The 25,686-nt window shown below is 51.2% G+C and overlaps 2 protein-coding genes across 2 annotated transcripts in view; one reads left to right on the top strand and one right to left on the bottom strand.

The window, feature by feature from the left end:
- Nucleotides 1-3,670, top strand: part of gars1 (glycyl-tRNA synthetase 1) — a 32,993-nt gene extending 29,323 nt beyond the window's left edge. Inside the window, exons 16-17 of the mRNA XM_052016752.1 lie at nucleotides 1,726-1,916; nucleotides 3,361-3,670. Of these exons, the coding sequence (XP_051872712.1) occupies nucleotides 1,726-1,916; nucleotides 3,361-3,477 (308 nt within the window). The 3' untranslated portion in view covers nucleotides 3,478-3,670. The remainder of the gene's footprint in view (nucleotides 1-1,725; nucleotides 1,917-3,360) is intronic.
- Nucleotides 3,671-5,088: 1,418 nt separating this feature from the next.
- On the bottom strand, nucleotides 5,089-21,998 carry LOC127570486 (E3 ubiquitin-protein ligase TRIM7-like). Its single transcript, XM_052016116.1, has 6 exons — nucleotides 21,569-21,998; nucleotides 16,996-17,091; nucleotides 15,517-15,747; nucleotides 12,364-12,386; nucleotides 10,374-10,507; nucleotides 5,089-8,802 (listed from the first exon to the last, which is right to left on the bottom strand). The coding sequence occupies exons 1-6, from the start codon at nucleotides 21,860-21,862 to the stop codon at nucleotides 8,282-8,284; spliced, it is 1,299 nt and encodes a 432-aa protein (XP_051872076.1). The 5' UTR covers nucleotides 21,863-21,998; the 3' UTR covers nucleotides 5,089-8,281.
- Nucleotides 21,999-25,686: the final 3,688 nt, after the last annotated feature.

Here is a 25,686-nt window from a genome sequence, read left to right as displayed (position 1 = left end):
CTGACACCTCATTCCAGATATAGACCATTCAGTGTAAGAAACAAAAACTCTCTCCTCAAATCCCCTATAAAACTCCTTCCCCTCACCTTAAACCTAAACCTCCTGTTTTTGATACCCTTGGCATGGGGAAAGGTTTCTGACTCTCTTCCCCTATTTACGCATCTTATAACTTTGTACACTTCTATCAGGTCATTTCTCAGCCTCCTCCGCTCCAGAGAAAACATGTCCAGCCTATTGAATCTCTCCCCATAACTAAAGTCCTCCAATCCAGGCAACGTCCTGGGGAAGCTCCTCTGCACTCTCCAGTGATAACCCTGAGTCTGCCTTCACCCCCTTGAACAGCAGGATGGCTCCATTGCCGCTCTCACTGGATGGGAAGCAAATTTTGGTCATCCAGTTCCCTTGTTTTAGACTTCCTGGAAGGAAAAGCTGAGCAACAGCTATGAGTTCCCCTCTGAGTCCCACACTATTAGTGAGGTAGCAATGTGTTCTTTGGAGCAAAGGAGGCTGAGGGGTGACTTTATAGAGGTTTATTAAATCATGAGGGGTACAGATAAGGTCAGCCTTTTCCTAAGGCAGGAGAGTCTAAAACTAGAGGGCATGGGTTTAAGGTAAAAGGAGATAGATTTAAAAGGCATCTGAGGTGCATGTTTTTCACACACAGGGTGGTGTGTGTGTACATATATACGCCATATAGAAACAGGCCCTTCGGCCCAAGTCGTCTAGGACAGCCAAGTTGCTGACCTGAGCTAGTCCCATTTGCCTGCACTTGGCCCAGATCCCTCTAAACCTTTCCTATCCATAAACCTGTCTTGAGTGTCTTTTAAATATTGTACTGCATCTGCATCTACTGCTTCCTCTGGCAGGTCCTGCCATAAACAGCATCCCCCACCCTCTGTGTGTACAAGGACAGCAAAGGTTCAGAGGGATATAGGCCACATGCAGGAAGATGCCTTGGTTGGCATGGACAGGTGGGGCCAAAGGGCCTGTTTCCATTGCTGTGTGATCTGATGCCACTTCATTGCTTTGTCAAAGTGCGACAGCTCTGTATCTTGGGCACAATGGAAGTAGCTTTACTTAATTAGCTTCACTTAAGGAAGGAGCTCACCCAGTGTTTGCAAGATAGTGGTTCAGTGTGGACTTGTTGGACAAACCTGGGTTGTTTTCTCTGGAGTGTCAGAGGCTAAGGGGATTGAAGAAGTTTATTAGATTGAGAGGAAGAGATAGGATAGACAGTCAATCTTTCTCCCTGGGTAGAAATGTCAAATACTGGAGGACATGCATTTAAGGTGAGAGGGGGAAAGTTTAAAGGAGATGTGAGGGGCAAGTATTTTTTACACAGTGGTGGGTGCCTGGAATGGGCTGCCAGGGGTAGTGGTAGAGGCAGATACGATAGAGGGGTTTAAGAGACTGTTAGACAGACACATGAATATGCAGGGCTTTGAGGGATATGGATCGTGTGCAGGCAGAAGAGATTTAGTTTAATTCGGCATCACATTCGGCACAGACATGGTGGGCTGAAGGGCCTGTTCCTGTGCTGTACTGTTTTACGTGCTGTTCTGTTCTATGTCCCCACCCCAGTCCCCAGGTTGGGTTGGGTCCAGCAGTGTAGGTGGAGTCTCTGGAGCTGAGACGGAGGTGGGGAGAGATCCAAGGGTGGAGATGATTCACTGATCTCCCGACCATCTGCTAATGGTGCTGTCTGCCCTCTTTCCCCCCCCCCAGCCGAGGCATTGACCAGACACGGGGTCTCCCACAAGGTGGACGACTCGTCGGGCTCCATCGGGCGACGCTACGCCAGGACGGACGAGATCGGCGTGGCTTTCGGCATCACCATCGACTTCGACACGGTCAACAAGGTGCCGCACACGGCCACGCTGAGGGAGCGGGACTCGATGCGGCAGATCCGGGCGGAGGTAGGTGCAGAGCGCGTGCCCTCCTAGTGCTCGTCTCCTGTTACTGTGGGTGTAGCCGCAGTGGTACCACGGTGAGGGGGTGTGACAGGAGCCGGTGTGGATCCCGGCACGGGCAGGGCACGACTCCAGGACCGTGTAAAGGGCTGCTCGGTGTCTGTCCGCTTTCACCTCAGGCCAGATGTTACAGCACTACCTGAACACAGCCATGGCTCAGCCAGATCAGCCACACTTCACACAGCTCTGCTCTGGGCCCTCTGCTCTGTTGTCCTGCCTCCCTCCCGTACTTGGTTCCCCAACATTTGACCGTTTTGTTCTCCATATTCTTCTCCTGAAACCTTCCTTGCCTGGATGAGTCGTACAACACAGGAACAGGCCCTTCGGCCCACCATGTCCATGCTGGCCATTGCACCCAACTACAATGATCCCATTTTGAAATGTGGAACAGTACAGAACTTGAACAGGCCCTTTGGCCCACAATGTCTGCACCGACCGTGATGCCAAACTAAACTAATCCCATCTGCCTGCACATGGTCTATCTCCCTCCTTTCCCTAAATCCCTCTTAAACATTGCTATCGTATCTGCCTCCACCTCCCCTGGCAGTGTATTCAGGCACCCATCACTCTGTGCTCTTAAAAGGAGATTTGCAAGAAGTTTTTTTTTAAACTTTCCCTCTCTCACCTTGAACCGGTGCCCTCTAGTATTTGACATTTCCCCCCGGGAGAAAGACTCTGTCTTACCCTATCAATGCCTCTCATAATTTTATAAACTTCTTCAGGTCAGCAGGCACGGTAGTGTAGCGGTTAGCATAACGATATTACAGCACCAGCGACCCAGGTTCAATTCTGGCTGCTGTCTGTAAAGAGTTTGTACATTCTCCCCGCGTCAGCGTGGGTTTCCTCTGGGTGCTCCAGTTTCCTCCCACATTTCAAAGACGTACAGGTTAGGACATTGTGGGCATGCGATGTTGGCACTGGAAGCATGGCGACACTTGCGGGCTGCCCCCAGAACACGCTGCGCAAAAGATGCATTTCACTGTGTTTTGATGTATGTGTGACAAATTAAAGATATCTCCCCCTTGGCCTCCGACGCTCCAGAGAAAACAACCCAAGTTTGTCCAACCTCTCCCTCTAATCCAGGTAACATCCTGGCGAACCTCTTGCACCCTCCCCAAAGCCTCCACAACCTTCTGGTTTTACTGGATGAGGTCCATCACCTCCTTTGCCTTGGCAATTCAAGTGCTTGTCCAGATGCTGCTTAAATGTTGAGACTCTGGAGGTATTGGTCACTGTTACTGGAAAGCCCTGGCACTCTGGCCAGGGCACTCCATTGTACAAGAAGTGTGGACATGCTGCCCCAACCTGCCACAGAGCCTGCAGCCTCCCCAAGCCTCCACCCTTGGAATGATTGTCCATGCTTACGTTGTGCTGCTGTTGTTTTTGACAGGTTTCAGAACTGCCCCAAGTTGTCCGAGATTTATCCAATGGCTTGATGACCTGGGCTGATGTCGAGGCCAAGTATCCCTTATTCGAGGGGCAAGAAACCAGCAAGAAAGAAAATTAAACTTCTTCTGTCAGCGCCCCTCCCACCCCCAGCACAGCCCGGGACCCAGTAAGTTACGTCGGTGACATCAGTCAACGAGGACTGGCCAAACATATTAAAGAAGCAATGACTGTATCGCCCAACCAACGTCAGCCCATCCCTACAGCCACAGAAGAATTTAACTGCGTTCCTGGCAATAAAATCTGAAAGGGAATCGGGTGGCTGTCCTTTCTGCTCTTCGGCTGCGGGGTTTCATTTACACCAAACAGTAAGAGTCATACAGGACAGGACCGGGCCCTTCGGCTCAACTGGTCCATGCTGACCGAAGTGCCTAACGGCTAGTCCCATTTTCCCAAGTTTGTCCCATATCCCTAAACCTTTCCTATCCATGTACCTGTCCAAGTGTCTTTAAACATTGTAATTGTACCCATCTCCGCCGCCACCTCCGTCACTGCAGCTGGCCAGCCAGTAGGGCTGTAGAAGAGTAAATGATGAAAGCAGTGGGGGGTGGTGATTAAACTGGGCAGTGGTCTGGTCAGACTTCACTGTCTGTGCAAGGAGCAGGTCAGACATTTACACATCAGGGGGAGAGCATGTTGGGGTCTTGTTTTTGGTTGTCTAATGGTTGGGCTGACCAGGTGGGTCACTGACTGCCATAAATTGGATGTTTTTAGATGTTGGGAGAAGGGGTTGGTGCAGGAGCATAGTACTGAGGTAAAAATTCAACCATTGAATGGTGGCACAATGGGCTGAATGGTCTAATCCTGCTGTTTATGTTCTTGTGAGCTTGAAGTAGGAGGAGACAGGAGGGAGGGAGACTTGTTAACCAAGTAATCTTGTAGCACCAAGGGACATCCCTCTCCAGCTGGTTTGTTTAACAATCCATAGTTCATGGACCTGGACAGGTGGCCATTTCCATAATTGTAGATGGGATGATATAAATGAAGGGTCCAGGCCTGGGTTTAGGGGAAAATGGGCAGCTCTAAATGCTGTGGATCAGGTCAGGTTATTTTAACAGGTACTTCTGTGGTGTGACAAAGTTGTGCTGCAGAAATTCCTGGGACTGATGGTGGCAGGCAGTCACTGGCAGACTGCACATCCCTCCTAACCCCTGCCCTGTTGCAGCCTGATTCAAGAGAGACAGCAGGAAGTCCAAAGGAGCTTCACCAGGCCAGCTCCTGGGGTGCACAGATTGTCCTGTCTAGGGACAGTCGGCATGGCTTTATGTGGGGGACATTTGCCTTGGGTCTTTTTTTTGAAGAGGTGACCAAGGTGATTGAGGGTAGGCCAGTGGCTGTTGTCTTTAGTGAAGTATTTGACAAGGTCTCTCATGGTAGGCTGATCCAGAAGATAAGGGCATATGAGATCCACAGTGAGTTGGTAAATTGGACCCAAGATTAGACTGGTCATAGAAGATGGTAGTTGTAGAGAGTGCTTATCCTGCCTCGCAGGTCTATGACCAGTGGAGTTCTGCAAGGATCTGTGCGGACTTCTGTTGTCTGTGATGTGGATAAATAATTTGGACAAAACTATAGGTAAGGGGAGCCATTCAGTCCATGGGAAGTTCAGCAAGTTCTTGGTCCACTCGTCATCCTACTCCTGACCAGCTCGATGCCCCTGTATTGATGTGCTCTGCATTAAGAAACGGGGTGTAGGATACGGAGAGTCTTTACTAATGTGTACTCCAGCTGCTGTGGGCTCAATCTCAACACATTTAATTGCTCAAGTTTTATTCAGTGAAGAAAATTTTGACATCACAAGACAGGTATCCAGCACAATGTTTTACATGGAATACATCGAGCAACTCTGCAGTGGACTCGACTACTAGTGTCTCCAGTGAAGGAGGACGCTAGGGTCAGATTAACATGAATCCTGAGTGGTTGCCATTGATGAAATCAGTCCCTTGTCCTGTTGAGGGTGTTAAAGATTCCTCCATTAGATAAGGATAGCTATTGAAGAAGGAAAATAAAAGGCAGATGCTCCAAGAGTTGCAACCCCTGAGCTCCACCATTTCACCTTGCTACAGGAACCTAGGGTGAATTCTTCAATCCTTGTTGACCTGTAGCTGAGTAGTGTTCCCTGAACCTGCAGAGTTTGTTGCCCTGTGTGTAATTGGCATGGGATTTACAAACAGAAATTTGGTCCTGTCCTTGTAAGTGCTGTCTTAACAGCAAGTGAAAGCAGTCGTGGGGGGAATACCTCCGGGGTAAACTATTCCATCGGTGTTGAGCAGAGTTCGGAACTCCGGAGAACACCCACTCTCTTCTGTCCACTCGCCCATGGAACAGGGTTTTTGTTGGTGTTTAAGGGCTGCAGGTTGGATGGTGTTACGGTACAGTTTGGTCGTTATGTTATGGAATTGCGTGTCGGGCTTTGAAGAGCTGAAAGGACGCTTTTTTTTTCAAAGGCATGATGACTGTGTACCAGTGTACTTCTTGACAGGCCCAGTGTTGGGAGAGGAAGGCTCCACTCTGGGGGACAACTGGTGCACCATCCTCACCAATGGCTTTCGGTTCAGCCTCTTGTCACTGGAGAGACTGTGGGTCCCAGCAAGCCCTGCCCCTCTTCCTCATTACTCTGCCAGCAAAGGACAGTGTCCCTTGTACCCTGCAGTTACCATAAGACATAGAAGCAGAATTAGACCATTCAATCATGGCTGATATTTTTTTCCCCCCATTCTCCTGCCTTCTCCCTGTAACCCTCAAGAACCTATCAATCTCTGCCTTAACTACACCCAATGACCTGGCCTCCACAGCCCTCCTGTGGCACGAATTCTACAGATTCACTGCCCTCCAGCTGAAGAAATTTGTCCTCATCTCAGTTTGAAAGGGACATTCCTTTAGCCTGAGGCTGTGCCCTCGGATCCCAGACTCTCCCACTGATGGAAACATCCTCTCCGCGTCCACTCTATCCAGGCCTTGATTACTACCTCAACCACGTCCAAATTGGTGCAGGGTCCTTCACAGGTCACGAATGCCTGACTTATGTACAGCACGTAGTACGAACGAGTGTTTGGGAGACTGGCAGGATGGATTGCCAGCTGCTGCGGGCATCTTCCACCAGGTGGGAACTCTGTTTACAGCCACCTCTCCCACTTGCGAACTGTCCAGGCTACAAACAGTTCACGGGAACAGAACCCTGCCGTAACCTGTGTGCGCCTCAGATCAGTGTGGGAGCGATGGGTTTCAGTTCATCCAGTACTGGGGAAAGAGGGAGCATTCGGTTGGAGTGGGCTTTGCGTGTGGGGGGGGGTGGGGGTGGTCTGGTGAGCGGGAGATTTAGAAAGTTGAAGAGAAAAGACAGGCCGATAGTGTAGGCTAGCAAACTGTGGAATAACCAGAGCCCGTCAGTATACAAACATAAAGGAATGCCTCCAGTTAGTGCCAGCAGCGGCTGATGGTGGAAAGAGAACATCAAGAACGTGTTCCAAATGCTGCTTGCATCGTTAATGGCACAAGTACATGGGTACGATCGCATCGTGCCAACAGAGACCTGGATGCAATGTGACGAAGGTTGGGAATGAAATATTCTGGGACTCTTTTGGAAGATGTAGGGAAATGGTGAGATGGCCCTGATTGAAAATGGGGTGAGGGCAGCAGAGATGAACAAACTAGAAGTGGGATCAGCTGGGTGGAGCGAAGAAACATTGGTAGTTACCTGTTGGCTCCAGCCACTGGTCAGCATGGACTCGTTGGGCCGAAGGGCCTGTATTCTTGCCCCATGACTCTATGGTGGGAATACAGGGCATAGTGGAAATCAGGAAACTGTAAGTGGATGTAACAAGGGTAATAATCATGGGGGAAGTTTAATCCACATTGGGACTGGGCAAACCCAGTGATGGTGAGGCAGAGGAATTCGCCGTGTTCTAGATCGTTATGTTGGGGACCCAACAAGGGAACAGGAGACACAACACATCTGGAATCCAGACGAAGGGTCTCGGCCCAAAACGTCGACTGTCCATTAACCTCCACAGATGCTGTCTGACCCGCTGAGTTCCTCCAGCTTGTGTGTTGCTGAGGGAACAGATGATTTTAGATCCAAAGACACACGAGACAGCAGATGCCAGAATCTGGAGCAACAAACAATCTGCTGGGGGAATTTAGAGGTGTACAAAATATTAAGAGGAATAGATAGAGTGGACAGCCAGTGCCTCTTTCCCAGGACACCAATGCTCAATACAAGGGGGCATGGCTTTAAGGTAATGAGTGGGAAGTTCAAGGAAGATATCAGAGGAAGGTTTTTTACCCAGAGAGTGGTTGGGGCATGGAATGTGCTGCCTGGGGCGGTGATGGAGGCAGGTACATTGGTCAAATTCAAGAGTGCTAGATAAGCATATGGAGGAATTTGAGAGGGATATGTGGGAGGAAGGGGTTAGATAGTCCTTGGCGAGGTTTAAGGGTTGGCACAACATTGTGGGCTGAAGGGCCTGTATTGTGCTGTACTGTTCTATGATTCAGCAGGTTGAGCAGCATCTTAGATGTCAGAGCCAGTGCTGAGAAAGGGTTAATTGACAATGTGGTAGTTAAGGGGCCTTTAGAGGAGAGAGATCACAATGATGGGGTTTTGTTTAAAAAAAAATTGGAAGTGGTTTAGTTCAATCTGAAGCTAGGATCTTAAATTTGAATACAGCAAACTAGGCAGGTGTAAGGTGTGAGCTATGCAAATTCATTGAGATTCGCAGGAATTGAAAACAATTGCGAGATAAATGGAACCTAACGTGCCATAGACAATAGGCGTACGCTGGCTTCACGTCCCACCCTCCCCTTCCCTCGGTGAGGGAGTGGAACTGCCAGCTCAGTTCAAGCGACTACCGGGGCATATCCTTTCAGCACAGCTTCAGGGAGGAGTTGCCAGAACAGGAAAAGGCCGGGAACACCGCTTCCGTGAAGGTGGTCTGGAAGGTGTGCAGGTGTCGCTGGCAGTCGGTGACCTGGTAAAAGGACACGGTCCCTGCCTCATAGTCCAGTTGGATGCGGATGCGGCTGATGGCGGGGAACTCGAACAGGTAGGTCTGCTGGTCTTTGTGGCAGGCTGTCAGGGCGCCCCGGTAGAAGTACAGGCACCACGACTTGGCGCTGTTGGTGAAGTAAGACTGCAGCCCACCCCTGTCTATGCTCCCGTAAGCCACCCCCACGCCCCAGGCAATACCACCCGTCCTCAGGTCCCAGGAGTGGCAGCCGGCAGTGAAGCTCTGCGAGCACAGGATCTGGTGCATGTTCTCAAACATCTTGGGGTTGTGCCATGAGTTCTCTCCCATGTAGCCGAACATCACCGTCTTCTCGTCTTCTGAAACGTTCAGGAGCCAGTAAGCAGAGTCTGGATCCAAGGTCAGCGATGACCACTGATCTAGGGAAGGAGAGGATTGGCAATGCCAGTGTTAGATCCACCAGGCTGCCGGTCGTTTGCCTGTAACTGAGTCGCCGGGTTCGAGTCTCTCTCTGTGCAACTGTACCTGCATCCCATACCTTAGTGTGCCTGTATCCATATCTCTGCAAACCTGTACCCTGATCAGTGTGCATCTAACTCCTTGCAAACAGGGTAGAGTCATACAGCACGGAAACAGGCCCTTCAGCCCAACTGGTCCATGCTGACCAAGATGGCTAGTCCCGTTTGGCCCATATCCCTCTGAACCCTTTCTATCCATGTACCTGCCTGGATGTCTGGTAAATGTTGTTAATGTACCTGCCTCAACCACTTCCTCTGGCAGCTCGTTCCATATACCCACCACCTTCTGGGTGAAAAAGTTGCCCCTCGGGTTCCTATTAAATCTCTCCCCTCTCACCTTAAACCTATGCCCTCTGGTTCACTAACCCTGGGGAAAAGATTGAGTGCATTCACCCTATCTATGCCCCACATGATTTTATTCACCTCTATGAGATCACCCCTCAGTCTCCTACACTCCAATGAAAAAGGCTCAACCTTTCTCCATAACTCAGTCCCTCGAGTCCCAGCAACATCACCGTAAATCTCCTCTGCGCTCTTTCCAGCTTAATGGCATCTTTCCTACAGCAGGGTGACCAAAACTGAACACAGTGTTCCAGATACGGCCTCACCAATGCCTTGTACAACTGCAACATAAAGGGAAGTTGAAGTGGAGACAGAAGAGACTGCAGACGCTTGAATCTGGAGCAACACACACAATGCTGGAGGAATTCAGCGGGTCAGGCAGCATCTATGGAGGGAAAAGGGCAGCTGTGGAGGTGGTTTAGGGGGAACGTTGCTGTTTAAACCTGCCCAATGTCATCCCAGTTATGGGTGACACAGCTGTAGAGCAGCTGCTTCACAGCCCCAGTGACCCTGGTTCGATCCTGACCTCCAGCGCTGTGTGTGGAGTTTGCACGTTCTCCCTGTGACCACGTGGGTTTCCCCTGGGTGTTCCCGTTTCCTCCCACATCCCAACAATGTGCGGGTCGGTAGGTTAGTTGACCGCTGTAAGTTTCCCCATAGTTTGGTAGAATCTGGGAATGTGGGGGGAAAAAAGGGACTAGTGTAGTATTAATAGAAATGGGTCAGATGTTCAGCACAGACCTGATGGGCTGAAGGGCCTGTTTCCATGCTGTATTTCTCTATGACTCTACTCCAGTCTTAACCCCGAGCCCCATTGTGTGGATGGAAGCAACTGTGGGGACTTCAGAAAGATTGAACCAGAACGTAAAGGTGAGTCAGTCGAATTTTCCCACTTAGCTTCCCTGCCTTTACTACACGCTTGTCTAATCTCTGCATTGACACTTTCAGCTGCCAACAGGGGACCTGTCCACAACTGACTCTAGTTTAAATCCTTGCTGTTCCTTCATTCTATCCACAAGGTTTCCACTGCCTGATTACCTTTCATTATTGAACCCTGTGTCTGCCTCCTCCTGGAACGGCGTCTCTCGCTTCCCCACCGGCCCCTGGACCGTATCCAGGATGTCACTTACTTGTCGTTCCGAGGATGGCTGACTGGTATATGAAGGAACTTCTCAGTCTTTTCTTGATGGCCTCTGGTGCACTGTACAGCTTCAGAGCGAGCTTCGGGACGTCAGGAATCGGTACCTTCTGTTCTTCTGCAACTCTGCAACCAAAGAGGCAAAGCCTCCCATCAGTCAACGCTGAACCCAGTTCAGAACCAACCCAACCTCACCCGCACAACCGAAAGATGCTCAAAGTCGGACAGCACAGAAACAGGCCCTTCAGCCCACCACGTGCGTGCAACCATTGTACTTGAGAACGGCCCGCAGAAGCTGGAATCTAGACGAGAAACACGACGCTGGAGGAACTCAGCAGGTCAGGCAGCATCCGTGGAGAAAAGCAGGCGGTCAACGTTTCAGGTCAGGACCCTTCTTCAGGACTGAAGATGGGAGGAGGAGGAAGCCCAATATATAGGAGGTAAAAGCAGAGCAGTGATAGGTGGACAAAAGAGGGGAGACGGGGTGGGCACAGGGGGGGTGAGTCGATGCGGGTAAGAGATAGTGATAGGCAGGTGTGGGGGGGGGGGTAGGAGGGGAGAGCAGATCCACTGGGGGATGGGTCATAGGTAAGGAGGGAGAGGGGAGAAAGGGAAGCAGCATGGTGGGGGGAGGGAGTTGTGGGGAAGGTTCCTTGCAGCCTAATTGCATGAATATTGAATTCTCCCACTTTAGGTAATCCCCACACCCTCCCCCCCCCCCCCCCACCATGCTGCTTCTCTTCCCTTTCCTAGCCCTTATTTTCCTCTCTTTCCTTTGACCCCTCCCCTGGTGGATCTGCTCTCCCCTCCCCCACACCTGCCTATCACTGTTTCCTACCTATCACCACCCTGTGCCCACCCCGCCTCCCCTCTTCTGTCCACCTATCGCTGCTCTGCTTTTCCCTCCTAAATATTGGGCTTCCCCTTTTCCTATCCTCCGTCCTGAAGAAGGGTCCTGACCCGAAAACGTTGACCGCCTGCTCTTCTCCACGGATGCTGCCTGGCCTGCTGAGTTCCTCCAGCATCGCCGTGTTTTTCAACCATCTGTACTCACCTATACCAGTCCCAGCTACCTGCATTTGGTCATTTGCCTGGTGATTCAGATGATCATCTGAAAGCAACTGCACCCAGTCAGTGTTGAGACAGTTCCAGCTCGTCAACATCTCTACACATTGGGACTGACATCTGTGTGAGATCTGAGATTCACAGGGACTTGCACTCATGTTCGGGGTCTGTAGAGATGCTCATACACTGGAGTTTGACCAGACCCTTTGGTTGGGGTCTGGGTCTGATGTTTTATTGATGATCTATTATGGCTTCCTATTCATATTGGTAAGAGCACACTTGGAGCATTGTGCACAGTTCTGGACGCCCAGCTGTAGGTAGGATGTCATTACACTGGGAAGGGTGCAGAAGATCCAGAAGGATGTTACGAGGATTGGAGGGCTTGAGTTACAAGGATAGGCTGAGACTGGTTTCCCTGGAGCGAAGGAGGTCAACTTTATAGAGGCTTATGAGGGGCATAGATAAGGCAGATGGTCAGTCTGTTTCCCAGGGTATGGGAGTCTGAAACTAGAGGGCATAGGTTTAAGGTGATGTGTTCTCTCACGTCCCCCCCACAACCCCCCACCCCGCCACCAGCTTCTACCACCATCCCCCTCCCCACACATGGGGCAATTAACCTACCAACAGGATGCAGGGAAACCCACACGGTCACAGGGAGAATGTGTAAACTCCACCCAGACAGCACCAGAGATCAGTATCAAACCTGGGTCTCTGGAGGCTTGACATAGCAGCACTAACTGCTGCACGCCCACGATGCTAACTGTACCATTGACTGAGTGACAGTTGAATGTTTCTCGGTGTCAGAACATTACACTGAAAGGAGACTAAATACTTTGCCAACTTTAAGAACCCTTCTGACAGAGGGCGAGGGGGTTCCTGAGGTTACATAGGGGATGCAGTGTGACAAAGGTACTTACTTCAGGAGGAGCTGGCTGGAACCCTGTGGGGTGGGGTGGGAGGAAGAAAGAGCAGAGGTTAGACGTCAGTTTAAAAACAGCTCGGCTATCGGAGGGAGCCAAGCATCGTGGCACATCGCTGGGACCGGCTTTGGTGATAGTTACGGTCGTACAGCACGGAAACAGGCCCTTCAGCCCAACTGGTTCATGCCGACCAAGACCTAGTCTCATTTGCCTGCCTTTGGCCCATATCTCACTAAACCTTTCCTATCCATGTACCTGTCCAAGTGTCCTTTAGATATTGTTATTGTACCTGCTTGAGTTATAAGGAGAGGCTACAAAGAGATAATCAACAACTTCCTCTGGCAGCTCGTTCCATATACCCACCACCCTCTGTGTGACATTCCCACCCCTCGGGTCTCTTTTAAATCTTGCCCCTCTCACCTTAAACCTCTGTCCTCTAGGTTTTGATTCCCTTTCCCTGAGGAAAAAAGACTGCGTGCGCTCACTCTATTGATGCCCCTCATGATTTTATACACCTCTATAAGGTCACCTCTCAGTGTCCTTTGCTCCAAGGAGAAGAGTCCCAGCATCTCCTTGTAACTCAAGCCCTTGAGTCCCAAGTCCCAGCTTGCCCAACCCCTCCCTGTAACTCAGGGCCTCGAGACCCGGTACGAGAGCCTCGGGGAGGTGGAGATGAGGTTCTACCAGTCGGAGTCTCAGCCCATGATCCTGGTTTTAAGGTCAGCTCCAATGACTCACAAAGCAGCAGCAGGGCCTCCTTGCCTACTCTTAAAGCCAACGATCCCATGTTTTATTGAGGGCCAGCTTGCTCTGCCACCTTCAGAGAACTGTGTGGGCACCCCCTCTCGACATGGTCTATTTTACTTTCCATCACCACTTCCCTCCCTTTCGGTAACCCTGGAGGTTATCAACAATTATACGGGGATCTCGCTCAGCTGAGTAAAAGTGTGAGGCATTGCAAGAAGTCAAACCAAGGTAGGACTTTCCCAGTGAAGGGTAGGGTGCTGGGGAGTGTTGTAGAACAAAGGGACCTAGGCGTACAAGTACATGGTTCCCTGAAAGTGGCGTCACAGCTAGACAGGATGGTGGAGAAGGCTTCTGGCACACTGGCCTTCATCAGTCAGGGCATCAAGTATAGATGTTGCAGTTGTATGACATGTTGGTGAGGTGGCATGTGGAGTGTTGTGTTCAGTTTTGGTCACCCTGTTATAGGAAAGATGTGATTAAACTGGAAAGAATGCAGAAGAGATTTGCCAGGATTTGAGGGACTGAGTTACAGGGAGAGGTTGGACAGGCTAGGGCTTTATTCCTGGGAGTGTATGAGACTGAGGGGTGATCTTAGAGGTGTATAAAATCATGAGGGGCACAGAGAGGGTGAATGCACTCAGTCTTTTTTCCCCCCAGGGTTGGGGAAATCGAGACCTAAAGAGCTTGGGTTTAAGGTGAGAGGGGAAGTTGAGTCCAACTTTTTTTTTGACAGGGTGTGAATGTGGGATCAGGTACAAGGATGACTTTTAAAAGACATTTGTTGCATGCATAGAATACGATATGGGCCAAACACTGGCAAATGGGCATCTGGGTTGGCATGCACTAGTTGGACCAAAGGTCCTGTTTCTGTGCTGTATAACTATGACTCCACCAGCAAGGAGCAGAACCAGTGACCAGCACTTGGTGAGGGGAAGTCCTTCAGGAGGAGAGATTTGGTGAGGAAGTTGCAGAGATGAACAACCTAGCCGTCAATGTTAAAGAAATCACGTTGCAGCTGTGTAAAGCATCGTCCTGACTGCACTTGAATTATAGTGTACAGTTCTGGTGGCCACACTACAGAAAGGATGTGGTAGCAACAGAGTCCAGAAGACATTGACCAGGATGTTACCTCAAACTGAGGTCTGTAGTTATAACAAGAGATTGGGTAGGTTGGGTTTATTCTCACTGGGACATGAGGAGGGAGCTTTATAGAGGTTTATAAAACCATGAGGGGCATGGATTGGAGAGGTGGTCAGAATCTTTTTCCCAGGACAGGGGAGTCTAGAACTGGAGGGCACGGGTTTAAGAAGAGAAGGGAGAAACTTTAAGGGGCAGGTTTGTCACATAGAGGGTGGGGGGTGCTGGAATGAGGTGGTAGAGGGGGTACAATTACAAAAGACAGTTGGACAGGTACACGGCTAAGAGGGACCTCGGCGAGTGGAAGAGCGTGGGAACCGGGCTCCCGCAGCTGAATCGTCGGATGGCAGATTATTAGAGTTTTATCGTACAGTTTGTGGTTCTGGCCCCACACAGCCCGACTGTGTGATGGTAGCAGGCTTTCTTCCCCGGGGGATGTCAGAACACGGACAGCACTTTAGAACCAAACTGTGGTGCCACTGCACGTCGGTCCGTGTAGGTTGGTTTATTGTTGTCACGTGTACCGAGGTACAGGGAAAAACTTTGTTTTGCATGCCATCCATACAGATCATTTCATCACAGTGCATTGAGGTATTACAAGGAAAAGCAATAGGTAAGATTTCTTTATTAGTCACATGTACATCGAAACACACAGTGAAATGCATCTTTTGCGTAGTGTTCTGGGGGCAGCCCGCAAGTGTCGCCACGCTTCCAGCGCCAACATCGCACGCCCACAACTTCCTAACCCATACATCTTTGGAATGTGGGAGGAAACTGGAGGAAACCCACGCAGACACGGGGAGAACGTACAAACTCCTCACAAACAGTGGTCGGAATTGAACCTGAGTCGCTGGTGCTGTAAAGTGTTATGCTAACCGCTACACTACTGTGCCTGCCATAACAATGCAGAATAAAGTGTCACAGAGAGAGTGCAGTGCAGGCAGACAATAAGGCGCAAGGTCATGACGAGAGATTGTGAGGTCAAGAGTCCATCTTGTCATACTAGGGAACTGTTCAATAGTCTTATAACAGCGGGGTAGAAGCTGTCCTTGAGCCTGATGGTACGTGCTTTTAGGCTTTTGTATCTTCTGCCCGATGGGAGGGGGGAGAAGAGAGAATGTCCGGGGTGGGAGAGGACTTTGATTATGTCGGCTGCTTTACAGAGGCAGTGTAGCCTATTAACAGGGGTTAAGAGTTGGTACGGTACGTGTGGAGATGTTGGAAGGATCTGAACACAAGCACGGTGACTTTAAGCTGTGGGAGTACCTGGATAAACTGCAGAGGAGCTCTCTGTACCAGGCTCCGGGTCTCATCATCAATCAGTCTGATCTGGTTCATTCTCTCTGTTAGCTCCTCTGAACTCCTATTGCTCTCAGCCAACACCTTCTCTCCCTCCTCGTCAATGACCTTCAGTGCACACTCCTCATCCTCCTCCAGACACTTCCTCCACTCCATAAACTTCTTCGACAGGTTTCTCTTCAGCTGATCGATTTGTGTCTGAAATACCAAACCACAAGACCCATTACAAAGTCAGAGAGTGGCGTCACAGGTCGACAGGGTGGTGAAGGCAGCATTTGGCATGTAAATGGCTTTTCAACATTGCTAATGTGCCCGCCTCAACCACTATTACTGGCAGCTCGTTCTAAATACGCACCACCCTTTGCGTGAAGAAGCTGCCCCTGATGTCCCTTTTAAATCTCTCGCCTCTGATCTTAAACCTATGCCCTCATCCTCCAGCCCTGGCAACATCCTTGTGAATCTTTTCTGTGTCCTCTCCAGCTCCATCCCATCCTTCCTATAACGTAGTGACCAGAATCACAATACTCCAGGTGCGCTCACCAATGGTTATCCAGTCAATGAGTGAATGGGAGCAGTTATTGATGTGGAAGCCATAGAGAGGGTGCAGAGGAGATTTACAAGGATGCTGCCTGGATTGAGGAGCATGCCTTATGAAAGCAGGTTGAGTGAACTCGGACTTTTCTCCTTGGAGTGACAGAGGATGAGGGGGGACCTGATGGAGGTGTATAAGATGACAAGAGGCATTGATCATGTGGATAGTCAGAGGCTTTTCCCCAGGGCTGAAATGGTTGCTACAAGTGGACATAGGTTTAAGGTGCTGGGGAGTAGGTACAGGGGAGATGTCAGGGGTAAGTTTTTTACTCAGAGAGTGGTGAGTGCGTGAAATGGGCTGCCGGCAACAGTGGTGAATGCGGATACGATAGGGTCTTCTAAGAGACTTTTGGATAGGTACATGGAGCTTAGAAAAATAGAGGGCTATGGGTAAGCCTAGTAATTTCTAGGGTGGGGACATGTTCGGCACAGCTTTGTGGGCCGAAGGGCCTGTATGTGCTGTAGGTTTTCTATGTTCTAAAAGAAAGCGGGAGTTGCAAAATGTAGAGCAGGGAGACGAGCCCCCGGCAGGGCACGTCTGCTGCTCCCAGAGAGGGGGGAAGTGAACAGACAGAGCCTGATAAAGGAGGAACAGCTGGGATCTGAAGGTTTGCTCCCTCCTCAGCATCACCAGCGAAGGAACCAGCTGTTCCTATAATGTTACAAAGTGCAGCAGGTACTCAAACCCCATGGGAAAATACCCATGGCGTTCCTTGCTTGACATCAGTGGTCCCGAGACATGAGCATGTGGGAGGTCTAGGCCACAGGAACACCCCTCAGGAATGGTTAGGTAACACATTCCCGTGTCAACATGGACCATGTGTGGGACACTGCCATGAATCCCGTTCCATCTACCTTTACATCCGATTCTGATATCGCCACGTCCTGCTGCTTGAAGTGACAATTCTGCTGGATTACCCGCAGGTCTTCGACTTCCTTCTTCAGTTGTTCCTGTGGAGACGGTTTAAATAGTTCAGAGAAAGGATGAATCAAAAGGCACTCCAGTGGTTCAGCAACTCTTGTAGAGCAGAGGGACCTGGTACGTGGTTCCCTGAGAGCGGTGTCGGGGAATGGGAGAGGGACAGGGATCAGGTGCAGGCAGATGGGGTTCGTTAGATTGGGTTCATGGTCAGCACAGACGTGGTGGGCCAAAGGGCCTGTTCCTGTGCTGTACTGTTCTATGTAACTCCGACAGTCAGGCACCGGACTCCGGTGGTCCCGGAGCAGATTTTCTGGACTATTGGGTTTATCCCTAATAGTATTCCTCATAACATTTCACATTCTTTTTTACATTTTACACAGTAGTATAATAAATTTTCTGGTGGAGTTAAAGGGAGTGGGAAACGTATTGGCAGCCACAAACCCAAGCTCACACCCTGAACCAATGAGTGAACCGGGTTCCGAACTATCGGGGTTTCTGAACAATAGGAGGCCGGGTTATCGGAGGTTTACTCTTGGTCTTGTTTCTTAGTCGGTTGTTCTCAACTTTTCTGCATCAAACTCCATCTGCCACCGCTTCGCCTACTCATGTTTATGGCAAGTTTCTGCTTCCATAAAACATGGAACAGTACAGCACAGGCCCTTCGGCCCACCATGTCTGTGCTGGCCACAATGCCAAATTAAAACTAATCCCTTCTGCCTGCACATGACCCATATCCCTCCATTCCCTGCACATTCATGCGTCTGTCTAACAGCCTCTTAAACCCCTCTATCGTATCTGCCTCCACCACCACCCCTGGCAGCCCATTCCAGGCACCCACCTCTCTCTGTGTAAAAAAAAACATGCCCTGCACATCTTTAAACTTTCGCCCTCTCACCTGCAAGCTATGCCCCTGCAGTATTTGACATTTCCCCTTGGGAAAAAGACTGTCTACCTTATCTCTGCCTCTCAATGTTATAAACTTCCATCAGGTCTCCCCTCAGCCTCCGACACCATTTACTGTGGAACCTCAGCATCAGCGACAGAACAAGACAAATCTCTCTCTTCATCACTTCTAGTGAGAAATGGATGCTTCGGTTCAGATCTCTGGGGGACAGACAACAAATACAAGTACATTCCTATCACCTCTCCCATCTCCCCATCAATATCCCACTCACATCAACAGTGGCACCTTCAGCTTTCGAAATCTCTTGTGCAGGATGCATGGACTGACAAACCAGCCCCTTGGAGCATCAGGCACCCATCCACACTAATCCCATTTTTTCATCTTATTCCCTCTTAACTCCACCCCACCCCCACCACCCCAGATTCTACCCCTCACTCATACACCAAGGACAATTTACAGTGGCCAATTAACCCACCAACTCGCACGTTGTTGGAATGTGGGAGGAAACCAGAGCACCCGGAGGAAACCCACGCAGAGACGGGGAGAACGTGCAAACGCCACACAGACAGTGGTGGGAATTGAAACCCAATCGCTGGCGCTGTAATAGCGTTACGCTAACTGCTACACTACCGTGTCACCCTTAGAGAGTTCTCTCCACATTCCCATCCCACATTCCTCATGCCTTCTGGAAGTCCGCAGTCTTTTTCCCCAAGGTTGGGGAATCAAAAACTAGAGGGCAAATGTTTAAGGTGAGAGGGGAAAGATTTAAAGGGGACCTGAAGGGCAACTTTTTCACCCAGAGGGTGGTGCATATATGGAACGAGCTGCCAGAGGAAGTGGTTGAGGCAGGTACATTAACAACATTTAAACAACACTTGGACAGGTACATGGATAGGAAGGGTTGAGGGATATGGGCCAAATGTGGACAAAAGATGAGCATCTTGATCGGCAGGGACCAGTTGGGCTGGTTTCGGTGCTGTATTACTCTAGTCCTCTCAAACATTTCGTCCTGAGAATAACTACAAAGAACTCGGTCACTGAAACAGCCACTCCCCCCATTTCAGTTTTACAACTCGGAAACAGGCCCTTTGGCCCAACTGGTCCACGTCGACCAAATGCCCATCCAAGCAAATCCCACTTATTCCTCTAAACCTTTCCTGTCCATTTACTTGTCCAAGCACCTTTTAAATGTTGTTAATGTACCTGCCTCAACCACTTCCTCTGGCAGCTCGTTCCATATACGGACCACCTTCTGGGTGAAAAAGTTGCCCTTCAGGCTCCTATTAAATCTCTCCCCTCTCACCTTAAACCTGTGCCCTCTAGTTCTTGATTCCCCAAACCTGGGAAACAGACTGTGCACATTCACCCTATCTATGCCCCTCATGATTTTATACACATTTCCACTAACATTTATCTGGAAAGACACTCTTAACCCTTTCTCCTAATACATATAAAAACACTGAACTTTCTGCAGGAATACTCAAAATTTTATTTTAAAAAAATATTTTTTTTTTGGCCTTACTCCCAGTCTGGAGATCAATCCAATCATTTCCATTGCAGCAAGAAGCTGTCTGTCTTTCTTTTGGTGGAGAGCATTCTGACTGGTTGCATCACTGCCTGGTATGGAGGCTCCAATATGCAGGATTGCAAGAGGTTGCAGAGGGTTGTAGACTCAGCCAGCTCCATCGCGGGCACAACCCTCCCCACCATCGATGACATCTTCAAGAGGCGGTGCCTCAGGAAGGCAGCATCTATCAATAAGGACCCTCACCATCTAGGACATGCCCTCTTCTCATTACTACCATTGGGGAGGAGGTACAGGAGCCTGAAGACCCACACTCAACGATTCAGGAACCGCTTCTTCCCCTCTGTCATCAGATTTCTGAACAGTCCATGAACCCATGAACACTACCTTGTTATTCTTTCCTTGGCACTATTTATTTATTTTTTGTAACCGGTAGATTTTGCCTCTGCACTGTACTGCTGCCACAAAACAAACCACATCATACAAGTCAGTGATAATAAACCTGATTCTGTCATTTCACCTGGTCCAATTACTCAGTCAGGACCTTGTCTGTATCAGTAATGTATTAACATCTCCTTAACTTCTGGTCTGGCTGGAGTGGCTCCACCCGAGCTTAGCCTGTGCCATCTCCAAGCTCATCAGCATGTGGGACTTGCGCCTGTCTGTGGTGGTACAGGGGCCACCCCTCACCCCAAAACCAACCCCCTCATGTTTAATTTCTGTTTTTCTTGTGAAAGCTACTTGTATGACGCTCTGTGTCTGTGATGCTGCTGCAAGTACGTTTTTCACTGCACCTGTACACGTGACTTTGAGCTGTATGGAGGGCTCGCAAAGCTAAGTTTTTCACTGTATCTGGGACGGCAATTCGAATGCGCAGGAACACGAAGCTGCAGAGAGTAGTGGACTCTACCCAATACATCACAGGCACATCCCTCCCCACCATCGGTAGTATCTACAGGAGGCGCTGCCTCAAGAGGGAAACATCCATCATCAAAGATCCCCACCATCCGGGCCGTGCCGTCTTCTTGCAGCTCCCATCGGGCAGGAGGTACAGAAGCCTGAAGTCCCACACCACCAGTTTCAGGAACAGCTACTTCCCTTCAACTATTCGGTTCTTGGACCAACCGGCACAACCCTAATCACTACCTCAGTACAGCAACACTGGGACCACTTTATGCTACAACGTTGTTCTGTCTTCCCTCTTGTAAAAATTGACTATGATTTATGCTGTCCTTGTGAATGCTGCTTATCTGATGCTGTGTGTCTGTGATGCTGCTGCAAGTAAGTTTTTCCCTACCCCTGTACCCACGCCCCTGCCCTGTGTGGGGGGCTGACAAAGTTTCCCCCTGTACCCACAACCCTGCCCTGTGTGGGGGGCTGACAAAGTTTCTCCCTGTACCCTGTACCCACACCCCTGCCCTGTGTGGGGGGCTGACAAAGTTTCTCCCTGAACCCTGTACCCACACCCCTGTCCTGTGTGTGGGGCTGACAAAGTTTCTCCCTGTACCCCGGTACCCACACCCCTGCCCTGTGTGGGGGGCTGACAAAGTTTCCCCCTGTACCCACGACCCTGCCCTGTGTGGGGGGCTGACAAAGTTTCTCCCTGAACCCTGTACCCACACCCCTGTCCTGTGTGGGGGGCTGACAAGTTTCTCCCTGTACCCCGGTACCCACACCCCTGCCCTGTGTGGATGGCTGACAAAGTTTCTCCCTGTACCCCTACCCCTGTCCTGTGTGGGGGGCTGACAAAGTTTCTCCCTGTACCCCGGCACCCACACCCCTGTCCTGTGTGGGGGGCTGACAAAGTTTTTCCCTGTACCCCTGTACCCACACCCCTGTCCTGTGTGGGGGGCTGACAAAGCTTTTCCCTGTACCCCGGCACCCACACCCCTGTCCTGTGTGGGGGGCTGACAAAGCTTTTCCCTGCCCCTGTACCTGCTCCAACATAAACCAGTGACCAACAGTAACCGGGTGCCCGTCCCTCCCCGCACTGCGCCCACAGCCCAGTCGCTGCCCCCACCCACACGGGGAGAGTTGAGGGGGGCAGGAGCCGCCCCCACCCCCCACACCCACTCACCTTGATGTGAGCCTGGGCCACCTCCAGGCTCAGCAGCGTGTGGGCCGTGTGGCTGCCGGCGGCGGTGCAGGGGCGGCACACACACTCGCCGTCCTCCTCGCAGTACAGCTCCAGCGGCTGCCCGTGCCGGCTGCAGCGCCCCGGCGCCCCGTCCCCCTTCCCCCCGCCCGCCTCTCGCCCTTCCCCCGCGGCCGGGGGCAGCTGGCAGCCGGGGGGACACTCGGGCTCCCCCCGCAGCGCCGAGCCCGGGGAGCGGCACCCGGCGCACTCCGGCTCCCGGGCCGGAGCCTCCATGTCCCGGGGCGAGAGCCGACCGACCGGCCGCCCTCCCGCAGCGGTGGAGCCGCACGTCCCGGAGCGGCTGCTTCCCGCTCCCGGCGGGGACACGGGGGGAGGGAGGGACCGTCCCGGGACTGGGCGGGCGGCAACGCTTCGCACCCCGCCCCTCTAATCCCCTCCCCTCCAGTCCTATCCCCTCCCCTATCCCCTCCCCTCCAATCCCCGCCCTTCTAATCCCCTCCCCTCCAATCCCCTCCCCTCTCCCCTCCCCTCCAATCCCCGCCCCTCTAATCCCCTCCCCTCCAGTCCTATCCCCTCCCCTATCCCCTCCCCTCCAATCCCCGCCCTTCTAATCCCCTCCCCTCCAATCCCCTCCCCTCTCCCCTCCCCTCCAATCCCCGCCCCTCTAATCCCCTCCCCTCCAGTCCTATCCCCTCCCCTCCAATCCCCACCCTTCTAATCCCCTCCCCTCCCCTCTCCCCTCCCCTCCCCTCTCCCCTCCCCTCCAATCCCCGCCCTTCTACTCCCCTCCCCCCTCCCCTCCAATCCCCTCCCCTCCAATCCCCTCCCCTATCCCCTCCCCTCCAATCCCCTCCAATCCCCGCCCTTCTAATCCCCTCCCCTCCAATCCCCTCCCCTCCAATCCCCTCCCCTCTCCCCTCCCCTCCCCTATCCCCTCCCCTCCAATCCCCTCCCCTATCCCCTCCCCTCCAATCCCCTCCTTTCCCCTTCTCCAATCCCCTGCCCTCCCCCTCCCCTCCAAACCTCCTCCAACCCTATCCCCTCCCGCCCCTCCAATCCTCTCCCCTGCCCCTCCCCTCCAATCCTCTTGCCTCCCCGCCCCTCTCACCTTCCCTCCTCTCACCAGGCAGGCTTTGGGTCCGCAGGGCTTGGGTTTACTGGAGGGTAGGGGGACAGGGGTCAGGGGAGGGGGACAGGGGTCTCCCCTTGGGGGGATCTAGAAAAAGGAGCAGACTCACACTTTAAATGTGAGAGGTCGCACATGTAAGACAGAAATGAGAGAATTCTTTTATTCAGAGTTTTTGGAACTTTTCCTCAAGGACATTGAAAGCAGAGTATTTAAATATTCTTAATACAGAACGATACAGTCGTACAGCACAGAAACAGGCCCTCCGGCCCAATTTATCCATGCCGACCAAGATGCCACATCTAAGCTAGTCCCATTTGCCCGCATTTGGCCTACATCCCTCTAAACCTTTCCTATCCGTGTACCTGTCCAAGTGTCTTTTAAATGTTGTTATAGTACCTGCCTCGACCACTTCCTCTGGCAGCTCATTCCATATACTGACCACCCTTTCTGTAAAAAAAAGTTGCCCCTCGGGTTCCTATTACATCTCTCCCCTCTCACCTTAAATCCATGTCCTCTAGATTCCCCAACCCTGGGAAAAAGACTGAGTGCATTCACCCTCTCTATGCCCCTCATGATTATATGCACCTCTGTAAGTCTTTAGAACTTTTTCTTGAGGGTGATATAAGCAGATAGTTACAGAGAAAGTGCAGTGCAGGTAGACAACTAAAGTGTAAGGGCTATGATGAGGTAGATTCGGAGAGTTCATCCTTATCACATGAGAGGTCTGTTCAAGGATAGAAGCTATCCTTGAGACTGGTGGTATGTGCTTTCAGGCTTTTGTATCTTCTGCCCGATGGTGGGGGGGGGGAAGAAGAGAGAATGTCCGGGGTGGGTGGGGTCTTTGATTACGCTGGCTGCTCTCCCGAGGCCGTGGGAAGTGTAGAAAGAGTCTGTGGAGGGGAGGCTGGTTTCCGTGATGTGCTGAGCTGTGTCCACAACTCCCCGCAGTTTCTTGATTCAGGTCTACCACTACCAATGGTATACCTCTTGCTGCCAGTCCTGTTGATGACTATCCCAGCTGTAGAGTCATCCATGGTGGAGACAGGGACAGACATTTGAACTACGAGGGAGCCAAGGGGTATGGGGAGAGAGCGGGAAGTGGAGTTGAGGCCAAGATTGGTTCATGACCTTATTGACTAGTGGAGGGTTCACTAGTTCCTTCCTGCTCCTGTAACCCTTGCAATTCCCTGCGTTGTTAGACCACTGATTCATACACCACCCTACAGTACCTTGCTCTGTTGGGCCTCTTTGGAAGTGGACAAGCCCAGGTTCCTTAGAGGTTAGGCCACACTCGCAATACCGTGTGCGGTTCTAGACACCAGACCACGGGAAGGATGTGGTAGCTCTCGAGAGAGTGCAGAAGAGATTCACCGGGATGTTGCCTGGAATGAAGGGCTGGAGTTATAAGGAGAGATTGGACAGGCTGGGTTTATTCTTAGTGGAGGGGTGACCTCATAGAGGTTTATAAAATTCTGAGGGGCATAGAAAAGGTGGATGGCCACGGTCTTTTTCCCAGGGTAGAGCAGTCTAGAACTAGAGGGCACAGGCTGAAGGTGAGAGGGGAAAGACTTAAAAGGGGATTTGAGGGGGAAGTTTTTCATATAGAGGGTGGTGCGTATGTGGAGAGAGCTGCCAGAGGAAGTGGTGAAGGTGGGTACAATAACAACAGTTAACATGGATAGGATAGGATAAGGCAGGCTAATGGGACCCGCTCAGGAAGGCACCTTGGTCAGCACGGAGGAGAAGGGCTGAAGGGCCTGTTTCGTGCTGGATGGCTAACAAATCTGGCACGTGCTGGGTTGCCACCACAGCCCAACAGGTCCATTGTTCAGAGAATCCTGCTGTCCTTTCCTGTGATTCTATCCCCACGTGGTTCACCCCGTAAGGGGCACTGACGCTTGGTACTGAGCCAACTCACTTGGAGACTTACTGAAAAGCACCGGGTTTAACTGCCTTCTTCTCAGGAACTAGAGGAGGTTGCTCATCTGCTCTCACCAGCCTCACCTTCATGGCTAATTGGTACCTTGACTCCGTTTACCCACCTACAACAGTGGTCGTACCTTTATTGGTAAAGCCCCATGTGTTGAGTCAAAGGCAACTTCCATGCATTGGAGCTGCTGGCTATAGGCCCCAGAACCCCCGGGGTAATTGCAGAGCACAGCCTCCTGTGGGCACAGTGTTACTGTGTTGAACCTCTTTCAGCCAAAGCTCGGGAACAAAGCAACAAGACGAACCCATTCAGCCCATTGTATTGGTATTGGTTTATTATTGTCACTTGTACCAAGGTACAGTGAAAAACTTGTCTTGCATACCGATCATACAGGTCAATTCATTACACAGTGCAGTTACATTGGGTTAGTACAGAGTGCATTGATGTGGTACAGGTAAAAACAATAACAGTACAGAGTAAAGTGTCACAGCTAAATGCCGTACCAAGCCGTGATACATCCAGATCGGTAAAAGTTGGTGAGAGTCAAAGGGGACAAACCAAATTTCTTCAGCCTCCTGAAGAAGTAGAGGCGCTGGTGAGCTTTCTTGGCCGTGGCATCTATGTGATTTGACCAGGACAGGCTGTTGGTGATGTTCAGTCCAACAGTTTGGATGTCCAAAACTAGAGGGCACAGGGAGGAGGTTTAAAGGGGATCTGAGGGGTAAATTTGTCACACTTGGAGCAGTTGGTGTCTGGAAGGAGCTGCCAGAGGAGGTAGCGGAGGCAGGGACATTTAAGAGGCACCTGGACAGGTCTGTGAACTAGCAGGACATGGAGGGAGGTGGAGTTAATGCAGGGAGGTGGGATTGATGGAGATGGACATGGTGGCCAGCATGGATGTGGAAGGCCGAAGGGCCTGCTTCTAGGCTGTACAACTCTGTGATTCCATGACCCAGTGCTGGGAGGTGGGGTTAGGCGTAGAGGCAATGGGCCGAATGGCCTCCAATGATTTCCACATTGCTCACCACTGTGGTTGAT

This window comes from Pristis pectinata, chromosome 5 (assembly GCF_009764475.1).
Source record: "Pristis pectinata isolate sPriPec2 chromosome 5, sPriPec2.1.pri, whole genome shotgun sequence".
Classification (NCBI taxonomy): Eukaryota; Metazoa; Chordata; class Chondrichthyes; order Rhinopristiformes; family Pristidae; genus Pristis; species Pristis pectinata.
Note: the sequence above shows the minus strand (reverse complement) of the source record. Positions and strands in the feature narration are given on the sequence as shown.

Excerpts from the sequence above, each read along its gene's own strand:
- LOC127570486 (XM_052016116.1), bottom strand. The coding sequence starts at position 21,862 with ATGGAGGCTCCGGCCCGGGAGCCGGAGTGCGCCGGGTGCCGCTCCCCG. Across the intron at positions 15,748-16,995 it reads TATCAGAATCGGATGTAAAG|ACACAAATCGATCAGCTGAA; the intron begins GTAGATGGAACG and ends TTGGTATTTCAG. Across the intron at positions 8,803-10,373 it reads AGCCATCCTCGGAACGACAA|ATCAGTGGTCATCGCTGACC; the intron begins GTAAGTGACATC and ends CTCCTTCCCTAG.